Source organism: Sinocyclocheilus grahami, unplaced genomic scaffold (genome assembly GCF_001515645.1).
Source record: "Sinocyclocheilus grahami isolate Dianchi unplaced genomic scaffold, SAMN03320097.WGS_v1.1 scaffold1521.1, whole genome shotgun sequence".
NCBI lineage: Eukaryota > Metazoa > Chordata > Actinopteri > Cypriniformes > Cyprinidae > Sinocyclocheilus > Sinocyclocheilus grahami.
Window position 1 is genome coordinate 10,342 of NW_015506700.1, and position 13,741 is coordinate 24,082.

Sequence of the window (13,741 nt, forward strand, 5' to 3'; positions counted from 1 at the left end):
CTCTCTCTCACACACACACTCTCTCTCACAAACACACTCACACACACACACACACTCTCTCTCACACACACACACACACTCGCACACACACACACACACACTCTCTCTCTCTCACACACACACTCACTCACTCACTCACACACATATAATATAATATAATAATAATATATTCAGACTGATAATAATACAAATCACTAACATAGGACAAACTATTATAATAACTCATATAGTGTATATATTTATTAACATATATAATCATAAATATATATATATATATATATATATAAAATAGTAATATCATTTATTATTTTATATTCTATATTAATTATAGCCTGACCTGTCTGATCCGTCTGGCAGTGGCGAATGAGTCGCACCGTATCAGCGATCATGTGCTGAGAACAGAGACACACACACATCAGAGACCCGTCTGACGAGAGATGAGTGACAGCTGTCAATCACTGACACACAAAACACTCACCAGCTTCTCAAAGTTCACCAGATTATCATGAAATGTTTTGTTCCCCTCGTGGATGAACGTGATATCTGAAAACCAGCAGAGAACACAACACTCAAACTCCCAGAAGCTGATCACTGGCCATGCAATTAGAGCATTTGTGACATCATTTCCTTTAGGTCGGGTCACAGGAAGTGGCTATTTACCTTTACGCAGTATACAATATAAAATAGTTTATTTTTACAATTTAATAATATATATATATATATATATATGTTAATATTATTTCATTAAAAATAATCTATATCTGTCATACAAAGCACTATTACTATATTTAATAAAAAATATAAACAAAAATAAAATCAATATTATTTTAATAAACAGAAGAATAATCAGTGTCATAAAAAGCAGTATTACATTTTAATAATAAAATAAAATTAAACTAAAATAATAAAATACATTTTTATATTTTAATATATTAGTATTATAAACAAAAATAAAAATATATAAGTATTATAAACAAAAATAAAAAATGTTTTAATCAATATTATTTTAATAAACAGAAGAATAATCAGTATCTGTCATAAAAAGCAGTATTACATTTTAACAATAAAATATCAACAAAAAAAATTAAAATACAATATTTCATATTTTTATAAAAGTTTAAAATTTTAATATATCAATATTATTTCATCAAACCCATATGTCAGAATAACCCATATCTGTCATAAAAAGCAGTATTATTAAATTTTAATAATAAAATTAAACTAAAATAGTACAATTAAATTTCATATTTTTTAACATATCAATATTATTTTATTAAACCTAAGAATAATCCACATCTGTCATAAAAGCAGTATTAGTATATTTTAACAATAATATATAAATGAAAACAAATAAAACTACAATATTTTATATATTTTAAATATATCGATATTATTTTATTCAACCTAAGAATAATCCATAACTGTCATAAAAGCAGGATTATTATATTTTAACAATAAAACATGCACTTCTACTATATCAATATTATGTTACATAAGAATAAGAATAGTTACATAATATAAGAATAATCAGTATCTGTCATAAAAAGCAGTATTATTGCATTTTAATAATAAAATATAAACTAAATAGAATCTTTTTAGTATATCAATATTAATGTAATAAACAGAAGAATAATCAGCATGTGTTATATTTGAATAATAAAACAGCACGATGTACTGAGGTGAGTTAACCTTTGAGCAGCAGAGGCATGAAGGGGATTTTGGGCGGCTTGGTCTTCTTGAAAGCGTCTCTGTAGGCTTTGTGATTCATGGAGGGATCCTGAGGAAGACAATCAGGTGAGTCTCTTCATGTTCTGACTGATGAGCATTTAACTCTTTCTCCGCCACTGACGAGTTATCTCGTCTTTCAGAAGAAAACGCTTCCCACCAACGACGAGTTTTCACTGTTATACACTCGGGGCGCTATTACACAACGAGTACAAAACCTCCCGAACAAAAACACACGTGTAGAGGACGGAGAAACCAGCCATCTCTTATGTAAACAGATGCATATGAAAAATAATGCGATTATCAGCAATAGACAGCATATAAATGAAAACTGCATAATGTTACGGAGTAAAATGTTGATCTAGTAAGTGATGTCTGTGCAAGCTTTGGAGGTGTTGATGGAAGCGGTTTACTGGATTTATGCTTTGATAATCATACTGAATATTATCCAGATGTAGTTTTTGATAAAAATGTGATTTTCTCACCTTTTTGCTCAAAATTATGCATTTTTATGAAACCTACCTATATTCAAGTGTTGATAAAAAAAGAATGCTTTAAGCTAGAATAAAACTGATTTTTTTATTTAAAAGTAGAGGCTCTGATCTTTATTTTGGTGTATTGCATATTCAAATATTCATACAGCGAAATATACTGGAGGCCATCACATTTCAGTGAAAATCATCAAAATCGCTGGCGGTGGCTGGCAACTTTTTTGAAAAATGCTGGCGGGGAAAGAGTTAATCAAATCAGCCTGAAATCAAAGTCAACCCCATTTGTATATGAATGCTGTTCAATGTTCTTTATAAACTGGGTTTGACTTACTGTCAACAGCTCCAGCTCAGAGAAAAGCTTCTTGAACTTTCCAGGAACTTTCTGCAGGAACGAGAGACAGAAAAGAGTGTCTGCTTGTTTAGTCTGGCTGCCTCATGTCTGGTTAGAGTCAGTAAAGCGCTCTTACCTCCCAGGTCTGGTTGAGACGGCTGACGGCGGCTGTGTTTAAGCCCATGATGATGGCAAACGAGGAGTTGAGGTTCCTCTGCGCTTTACAGCTGAAACACACACACACACACACACACACACACACACACACACACACACACACACACACACACAACAACCAAGACACACACACACATGGACACACACACACACACACACACACACAGACACACACAGCCATGAATCATCGTTAGCGGATCTGCTCTGACTGATATTAAACACACAGACTCCTCAGTCTCTTCACTGGACATCTATGGAGTTAAATCTGTGCAAAATACTCTGTTTTCAACTCATTCAGTGGCTCTCTAAAGAGCAGTTAGGCAAATGTATGTTTGGATAATTACTCAAGTTTTTAAATAACAGTCATTCATTCTCCAGTGAGAAACAATTAGACATGATCTTAGAGTAATTTATGTGCATTCAGATAGCAAAACAACTTCACAATAATAACAACAACAAATAATAATAATAATATAAAATATTGTATTATTACAATTTAATAATAAATAATGACAAATAATGACAAATATTATTTATGTATAAAATATTATTTTTATTGTTTTAAACATAAATAATCAGTATCTATCACAAAAAGCAGTTTTGTTATATTTCAATAACAAAATATGAACAAAAATGTCAAAATAAAATATTTTATATTTGTAATATTGCAATGTTGTTTTATTAAACATTTATGAATAATCAGTATCTGTCATAAAATGTAGCATTACGTTTTAATAATAAATTAAAAATATAAAATATTTAATGTTTTTAATATATCAATATTATTGTACTGAACAAAAACAATCAGTATGTCATAAAATACATTATTAAAATGTAATAATAAAATATAAACTAAAATGGTAAATAATATTTTTAATATATTAATATTATTTTATTAAACAAACAATCAGTATCTGTCAAAATATTCTAGCTTTTTTCTGATTTATATCTGTGAAAGAGTCTGTATTTAATACTTCCTTTTATTTAACATAAGAACAACCTATATCTGTCATAAAAAGCACATTATTATATTTTAACAATAAAATATAAATTTAAATAATAAAATATTTTATATTTTTAATATATCAATATCTTTTTATTAAACATATGAATAATCAGTATCCGTCATAGAAAGCAGTATTATTATGCCTTAATAATAAACTATAAATTATATATCTGTGAAAGAGTCTGTATTTAATACTTCCTTTTATTTAACATAAGAACAACCTATATCTGTCATAAAAAGCACATTATTATATTTTAACAATAAAATATAAATTTAAATAATAAAATATTTGTAATATATCACTATTATTTTATTAACAAAGACAATCAGAATGCCATAAAATGTATTCGAATTTAAAAAAATAAATAAAATACAAACAAAAAATTTAATATTTTATATTTTTAATTTATCAATATTGTAGATATATAAATAACCAGTGTGTATTATTATTATATTTTAATAAACTATACTAATATTTTTTATATACAACAATTATTTTATTAAACAAAACAATCAGTTTGTGTCATAGAATTTATTATTATAATTGAATAATAAAATCTAAACTAAAATAATAAAAATATCTAATTATTTTTAATATATTAATATTACCTTTTTTTTTTTTAAACATAAGAATAATCTGTCATTTAAAAAAAATAAAACAGTATTGGCTGGTCAAAGCAGGACTGAATATTGAGATTAATGTGTGAAGTCTTCATCACTTTTGTCCCGAGTGTAAGCACGGTTTCTGAGACTCACTGCGCGGCGATCTTGATGAACTTCTTGAGCAGCTGCACTCGTTTGCTGAGCGATGGACAGAGCAGCACCTCAGACATCACCCACTGCTGCACCTCATTACAGCGCTGCAGCAGGAACTCTAGCGCCACAGTGTGGCCACTGCTGGCCTGACGACTGAACGTGTAGAAGATCAGCTCTTGCTGTCAGAACATCAGGAGAGAGAGTATGAATATAACATAATCTAGCTAACAAAGAGTCTGGGGTCAGTATGACTTTTCTTAATAGTTTCATTCATTGTGGATGCATTAAATTGATCAAAAGTGAAAGTAAAGACATTTATAATGCTACAAAAGATTTCTATTTCAAATGAATGCTGTTCTTTTGACATTTCTATTCATCTGTGAATCCTGAAAAATAAAATGCATCACGGTTTCCACAAAAATATGAAGCAGCGCAGCTGTTTTTAACATTGATAATAATCAGAGATGTTCAAAAATCAGCATATTAGAGTGATTTCTGAAGAATCATGAGGCACTGAAGACTGGAGTAATGATGCTGAAAATTCAGCTTTGCATCACAGAAATAAATTACAGTTTAACATAGATTCACATAGAAAACAGTTATTTTAAATTGTAATAATATTTAACAATTTTAATGTTTTTACTGTATTTCAATCAAATAAATGCAGCCTTTTTGAACATAAGAGAATTCTTTTAAATAAATAATAAAAAGAATCAGCAGTGTATATTTTCTAAAAACATTTAAAGGTTTAAAGCTGTTGATGACATGTTTAAAGTATGTTCAAACAAAGTTGGACACTGCTTCTAACAACAAAATATTTTTTAATAAATACTAATGACATAATTAATATTAGTTATAGACGTTTGTACATTTTTTAAAGAAATTAAAAACAACTTCAGCTGTTTTTTCAGCTTAAAATATATAATGAATATACATTTATATTATTATATGTTACATTTATATTTGCACATTCTAATAATTTCAATATAATAAAATGTAAATACATAATAATAATAGGAAAAAATTTAAAACATGATAATAGAGCTACTTTTTCTTTATGCAAATATACATATCATCTCATCTATACATTTTAATCTGTTTAATATAATGAAATATAAATGTTAATAAAATACATAAAAATAATAGAACAAAACTTTATTTATTCAAACATACATTTAAATAATAATATAATATATCTTTTTTAATATAATAACATAAATGTAAATAGAATAAAAAAATATAAATGTAATTGTCTCATCTGCATTCTGTTGTCAAAACAAACAGCAATCATGCGCACAGCGTTGTATTTCACCATGTAAATATGCTATCTGTGACATTTCTGCTCATGATTTGATGATGACAGCCGTATCTGAGAAGCTTCACCTCATGAATGGAGTTGAAGAGATTCCAGTCGAAGTTTGTCAGAGCCACAGATACGTCCCATGTGTTGATGCCCAGCAGTCTGACGGGCTTCTGTCCCAGCTCAGGACACTCAGTCAGGGGCGGCTGAGACACACAAACACCCTTATCAGCATTACGAGTCATTTTCAACAGCTTTAACCACACAAAACGAACATGTTGTGCTAGTTTGTCGCACCAGGATCTCGCTGAGGTCTCTTCGACAGGCGATCAGTCGGCCAGGCGCCTCCAGAGACTCGGAGTAAATACTGTCGTGCGGCTGAAGGACGCGCTTCTCTGTGAGACGGAGGACAGAGTCAGTGTGTTTGACTGCAGAATAGGGTTGGGTATCGTTTGGGGCTTTTTCGATACCGGTGCCAAATCGATACTTTTAAAAGGGTTCCGGTGCCTAAACTGTGTCTGAACAGATACTTATTTAAAAATAAATAAATAAAAATTCCCCCCAAAATTATGGATTGGCCATTAGCACTATAAACACATGATGTCTGTTTCATTCATACTGGACGCCAGAGGGCGCCGTAGCATAGAAAATCCACATATCCAGTCACAGAAGTAGCTGAACTCATGACCCTCCAGGAAATCCCTTATACGGACAAAGGCATCGCTATTATAGCTGTAACTGAGTAAACAGACGGATGCTCTCATTTCCCGAGTTGTGCTTTTAATTCTGAATGTGAAAACAACATGGGTATCGTTTGGGGCTTTTTCGATACCGGTGCCAAATCGATACTTTTAAAAGGGTTCCGGTGCCTAAACTGTGTCTGAACAGATACTTATTTAAAAATAAATAAATAAAAATTCCCCCCAAAATTATGGATTGGCCATTAGCACTATAAACACATGATGTCTGTTCATTCATACTGGACGCCAGAGGGCGCCGTAGCATAGAAAATCCACATATCCAGTCACAGAAGTAGCTGAACTCATGACCCTCCAGGAAATCCCTTATACGGACAAAGGCATCGCTATTATATCTGTAACTGAGTAAACAGACGAATGCTCTCATTTCCCGAGTTGTGCTTTTAATTCTGAATGTGAAAACAACATGGACACTCCCGTTACTACAAAGATGTGTTGGATTTGTATTATTAGAGCTTTCCGACTTAAGTTCACGTGCATTTTCTCAGTCGGGAAATTATTTTTCACGTGTGGTGCCAGTGATGCTTCTTGCGTCCGTTTTGGAGAACCAGAGGACAAATATTTCAATCGATCGCTCAGGCATGGCACTGAAATGAGGCACCCCGAAATCTGTGTTCTGATTCAGTTCTAGTACATGCCGGTTACATAGGTACCGGGGCCATATTGGTACCGGGTTTCGGTACCCAACCCTACTGCAGAAATGTGTGTGTGTGCGTGTGTATGAACCTCCGCTGTACGTCTGTGCCACCAGCATCATGTCGTCCTCGGATCGGTCCATGCGCTGAGAGACGATGTGCAGCAGCTCCTGAGCCACCACCGCCGGCTTCACCCGCACGCTCAGATACGAATCAGAGCTCACGTATACACGACACATCACTGACACACAAGCAACACATCACACACACACACACACACACACAGAGAAAGTGACAAAATTAGGTCTGGATTCATGTTTCATCTCAAAATCAGAAGGTGAAAAAATTACATCATATTTTGAAGAGATTCATTTACATTCTATTTAAATCTATATATTATTATACAAAAAATATGTACATTTATTGATTATTTAAATTTATATTTGCATAAAGAACTATTTTGCACTATTACGCTTTATTATTTCTTCAATTATTATATTTTATTTACATGTCATTTGTTTGTTTTATGTACATGTTTTATTATATCAAAAAGATAAAAAATATATATTAACAAAAAAGAAAATTTTGTGCTTATTAAATTTTTTCATTTTTCTATTACAAATTCTATTTACATTTATGTATTTACATTGATACTGGCATAAAGAAAATTTGTTCTATTATTGTTTTTTCTATTATATTTCATTTACATTTATATGTGATTATATCCAAAAAATAAAAATGTATATATAATAAATTTATATTTGCCAAAAGAAAAATTTTCTTATTATATTTTTCATTTTTTTCTATTATTATATTTTATTTACATTTATATTTTATTACTTTTATTATATATTATATTTAATTTTTTATATATAATAAATGCATAAAGAAAAATTATCTATATTATAATTTTTTTTGCATAATTTTACATACATAATAAATAATGTACTGAGGGGAAGAAACAGAGAGAAAGCAGCTTAGAGACACCTTCACGGCTGCAGAAATGTTCACGATGTGAGTCTGACAGATGCTGCGGCTGGAAGTGAACTGAGAGACGGCTGATATAAGACTTCTGTCAGACAGTCACGAGAGAGACGTCTCCTGTGAGACTCCCGTCTCGCTATCGATTTGTCTCTGTCGCTGAACTACATCCATCAAAATCTGCTCTTTTATAGCTCAGGAGACTCAACTATCAATTTTCAGATGTTTGTCTCAGACGTTTCTTGCAAAAGTTCATTAGAAGAAATAAAAACAGACAGTTGTTGTCATACAGTAAGAGCTATAGAGCTATATAATTAATTTATATAACAGCTAAGGTTGGTTTTAGGAGAATTTAATGAGAATTGATTGATATTCATGTTGAGATCTGTGACTTTTGATTGCAGATTTTGGCATTGTGGCAAAACTGAGCTAACTTTGAGACATTTTTTAGATCTTTTCTGAAACTTTAGAGAAGACATGAGATTACTGAGGTCTTTTTCACTTAAACAAAACTCTCCATCTGCACTCCATTTAATCTCATTTCTCTCCATGAGAAACAACTGAGACATTAAATAAATTTAAATTAACTTGATGAGAAATGTTTGAGTTCATATTGAGATCTCTAGCTTTCATTGGCAAATCTAAGAACAGATTGAAACATGGAGATTTTTTGAAACTAAATGAGACAAGTGAGATTTCCCCTTTTTCTCGGGTGAAAAGCAGGAGGCTCAAGCTAAAGTCTCAATTTGCACTCCATTTAATCTCATTCCTGTCCAGGACAAACCATTGAGACATTAAATACATTCAAATTAACTTGATAAGACATGTTTCAGCTCATACTGAGATCTCTGACTTTTATTGGCAAATTTGAGCACAGTTTGAGACATTATTGAGATCTTTTCTGAAGCTTTAGAGAAGACACATGAGATTACTAAGGTCTTTTGCTCAAGTAAAAAGCAGGAGAGTCAAGCAAAAGTCTCAATTTGCACTCCATTCAATCTCATTGCTGTCCAGGAGAAACAAGTGAGATATTAAATAAATTCAAATCAACTCGAAGATAAATGTTTGAGTTCATATTGAGATCTGAGCACAGTTTGAGACATTATTGAGATCTCTTATGAAACCCTGAAACAAACAGACTCAAGCATAAGTCTCAGTTTAATCTCATTGCTGTCCAGGAGAAACAAATGAGATATTAAATACATTCAAATTAACTTGATGAGAAATGTTTGAGTTCATATTGAGTTTTGAGCAAAGCCTGAGATGAGAAACGTTTGAGTTCACATTGATTTTATTGGCAAATTTGAACACAGTTTATTTGAGAAACAGAATTAAAACCTCTTAAAAAACTAGGAAACACATGTGAGATTATTGGAGACTCAAGTCTCCATTTAATCTCAATGCTATCCAGGAGAAACAATTGAGATATCGGAGGAATTCAAATTAACTTGATGAGAAACGTTTGAGTAAATCTCTATTGTAATCATGTTTTATGTCCTATTCTTAACATTTCATTAAGTGTATTATTAATATAATAAATAAAGCAATAAATGATGGCAAATCGAAGTGATGCTTGTAGATTGAAAAATAAAACGGCCAATAGGTGGCGGACTCTCCGAATCGTTCAAAGCCGCAGATTCGTTCACTAACTAAACACCGCTTGCTTGGAGACGCACACCAGATGATACGGATTTCGTTGGAACTATTATTTCGTTGCAAAATAGAACAAACATGACAATATTCTGTTCAAAATGTAGGCTACATTTAAAATGTAAAATGTTCACTTAATATTCACTTAATGTTCACTTACATTCTTGCACGTATCTTAAAGACGAAAACAATAACACGCACAGAGTGTGTCTGTATCGAAGAGAGTTTAAATCGATCTCAGTCCGTGTCAATATTTGCTCTTTATGCTATTAAGTGAAGATCTACTTTAAAGCTATACATTGAACAGCAGCGCGATTAGCTAAAGCAACATATTATCATATATATCAGCTTACCTCATCTTTTGCGGTCAAAACTTTTGCAGCGTGCATGCGATAGGATGCCCGCTGCAAACGTTTTGACCGCAAAAGATGAGGTAAGCTGATTGGATATCATGTATTTGACCGTTTACGGCACCCCCATTTTCCTGTTTTTACATTAGAAGCGGCATTTTGCATTGTCAGAAATACGTTCGGTTTTAATGTTGCTTTAAGTTGGGGTATTAAATGAATGCCAAAACTCAGAGTTTTGTTCGCGTACCCCCCACCGTCATCTCACGTACCCCCAGTTTGAGAACCACTGGTATAGGAGAAACAACAGTGATTTTCTTTCTTACGGGTCTGATGGACGGCTGTTCTTGACATCAGCAGCGATCACTCACACATTGACACTTTCTCCTCTTTTATTCATCTCACATACACTCACGCCCAATTACCCATCTGCCTCTAGTCTGCCTGACCTTATGCCGCTCTGGGAGCCAATCAGATCTCTTCAAACGAGCGTGAGCTCAGTGTGTCTCCGCCCCTCGCAGCAGTCATAATTACACCTCCTCATTTAGCGGGATAACGAGCATCTGTCAGCCAAACGCTAAGGACGGGAGGAACCTGTCGATCCGGGCCGAGCATTTCAGTTCACATTTGAATTGTTTTACTTGTCTTTACGAGTACAGAAAATCTGCTAAAAACTGACTTGTGATGAAGTTTGGGAGATTCTCACCACTTGCAATGGCTCAAACAATGTCTATTTAAAATCAGAATTGCAAAAGTGTGTGTGTGAGACTCACTGTCTCCGTCGCAGAAGTTTCTGAAACTCCTTCAGGTCCTTCTCCAGCGCGGGGAACTCATAAACGTCTTCCAGCACGTATCGATACAGTGTCTGCACAAGAAGAAGATATATTTACATTAGCGCTTGATCGATCAGTTCGGAAAAGTGGCATTTCGTAATTATCAGAATCAATAACTTTTCCCATTTGGATGAATGTGTCACAAGCCGGATTTTGACGCAATGTACTGTATTAAATAATAAAATAATATAAAATGCAAAGATTTGCTAGAACTTTATCATATATTCTTATTTAAACAAAACTCTTGACTGCCTTTTAAAGATTTAATATTAAAGATTTGAATATATCGCTATATATTTCGACACTGCACACCAAAAAAAAACAACCTAATCATTAGATAAATATCCACAATTATCTGAGCACAGTTTGAGACATTATTGAGATCTTTTCTGAAGCTTTAGAGAAGACACATGAGATTACTAAGGTCTTTTGCTCAAGTAAAAAGCAGGAGAGTCAAGCAAAAGTCTCAATTTGCACTCCATTCAATCTCATTGCTGTCCAGGAGAAACAAGTGAGATATTAAATAAATTCAAATCAACTCGAAGATAAATGTTTGAGTTCATATTGAGATCTGAGCACAGTTTGAGACATTATTGAGATCTTTTCTGAAGCTTTAGAGAAGACACATGAGATTACTAAGGTCTTTTGCTCAAGTAAAAAGCAGGAGAGTCAAGCAAAAGTCTCAATTTGCACTCCATTCAATCTCATTGCTGTCCAGGAGAAACAAGTGAGATATTAAATAAATTCAAATCAACTCGAAGATAAATGTTTGAGTTCATATTGAGATCTGAGCACAGTTTGAGACATTATTGAGATCTCTTATGAAACCCTGAAACAAACAGACTCAAGCATAAATCTCAGTTTAATCTCATTGCTGTCCAGGAGAAACAAATGAGATATTAAATACATTCAAATTAACTTGATGAGAAATGTTTGAGTTCATATTGAGTTTTGAGCAAAGCCTGAGATGAGAAACGTTTGAGTTCACATTGATTTTATTGGCAAATTTGAACACAGTTTATTTGAGAAACAGAATTAAAACCTCTTAAAAAACTAGGAAACACATGTGAGATTATTGGAGACTCAAGTCTCCATTTAATCTCAATGCTATCCAGGAGAAACAATTGAGATATCGGAGGAATTCAAATTAACTTGATGAGAAACGTTTGAGTAAATCTCTATTGTAATCATGTTTTATGTCCTATTCTTAACATTTCATTAAGTGTATTATTAATATAATAAATAAAGCAATAAATGATGGCAAATCGAAGTGATGCTTGTAGATTGAAAAATAAAACGGCCAATAGGTGGCGGAAAGTCGCTGTCTTAATGAGCCAGGCGTCGCGTCATTCATTCATTCAGTAACGAAGCAAAATGTTGTAGTTATGAATGGGTTATTAATCACTGACTCTCCAAATCGTTCAAAGCCGCAGATTCGTTCACTAACGAAACACCGCTTGCTTGGAGACGCACACCAGATGATACGGATTTCGTTGGAACTATTATTTCGTTGCAAAATAGAACAAACATGACAATATTCTGTTCAAAATGTAGGCTACATTTAAAATGTAAAATGTTCACTTAATATTCACTTAATGTTCACTTACATTCTTGCACGTATCTTAAAGACGAAAACAATAACACGCACAGAGTGTGTCTGTATCGAAGAGAGTTTAAATCGATCTCAGTCCGTGTCAATATTTGCTCTTTATGCTATTAAGTGAAGATCTACTTTAAAGCTATACATTGAACAGCAGCGCGATTAGCTAAAGCAACATATTATCATATATATCAGCTTACCTCATCTTTTGCGGTCAAAACTTTTGCAGCGTGCATGCGATAGGATGCCCGCTGCAAACGTTTTGACCGCAAAAGATGAGGTAAGCTGATTGGATATCATGGCATAGACAACTCAAATGCTAGTCTGGAGCCCTGTATGGTCATATGTAGTTAAAAATACACAATTGCAATGTTTTTCTGTGTAATAAAACCAATTAAAATTCCCCTTCTCTCTCTCTGTATAAAAGCAGAATTCTGAAGGAAAACTCGGTTGGATGCCGACTGAATGTGTGTTTGTCAGAGACTTTGTGTTTTGACCTTGCAAGCACACTGGGCAGTAAAGGGGGCGATTTATTACCCAGCATGCACTGGGGATATACCTTATAATAGTGTACATTCCCTCAATGCATGCTGGATAATGTCAGTACACAAATGCATTACGGGAACAATGTACATTTACTGTCTCAGCGCTGTAAAACAACAGCGGCTACATCTCCAGTCACGCTATAACACACACGCAGAAACACACACACACACAACAACAACACATCACATACACGCAACAACACATCACATACACACACACGCAACAACACATACACACACACACACACACACAACAACACATCACATACATACACACACAACAACACATCACATACATACACACACACACACATCACACACAACAACACATCACATACACACAACAACACATCACACACACACACACATCACACACAACAACACATCACATACACACAACAACATATCACACACACACGCAACAACACATACACACACACACACAACACACACACACACACACACCCACACACACAGAAACACACAGACACACACACACACACTGAAACACACACGTACAGAAACACACACACATAGAAACACACACACACACACAGAAACACATACACACACACACACAAAACACACACACACAAACAACCAAAC

The 13,741-nt window shown here is 33.3% G+C and overlaps 1 protein-coding gene across 1 annotated transcript in view; it reads right to left on the reverse strand.

Moving 5' to 3' along the window:
• The window catches only part of LOC107570915 (rap guanine nucleotide exchange factor 5-like), a 21,979-nt gene that overhangs the window by 1,025 nt on the left and 7,213 nt on the right, over positions 1-13,741 (reverse strand). The window contains exons 5-15 of the mRNA XM_016257188.1: positions 10,931-11,022; positions 9,971-9,984; positions 7,271-7,420; positions 6,084-6,181; positions 5,870-5,992; positions 4,487-4,665; positions 2,684-2,774; positions 2,548-2,598; positions 1,690-1,777; positions 479-543; positions 338-392 (exon numbers count right to left, since the gene is read on the reverse strand). Coding sequence (XP_016112674.1) covers positions 338-392; positions 479-543; positions 1,690-1,777; positions 2,548-2,598; positions 2,684-2,774; positions 4,487-4,665; positions 5,870-5,992; positions 6,084-6,181; positions 7,271-7,420; positions 9,971-9,984; positions 10,931-11,022 — 1,006 coding nt within the window. The remainder of the gene's footprint in view (positions 1-337; positions 393-478; positions 544-1,689; positions 1,778-2,547; positions 2,599-2,683; positions 2,775-4,486; positions 4,666-5,869; positions 5,993-6,083; positions 6,182-7,270; positions 7,421-9,970; positions 9,985-10,930; positions 11,023-13,741) is intronic.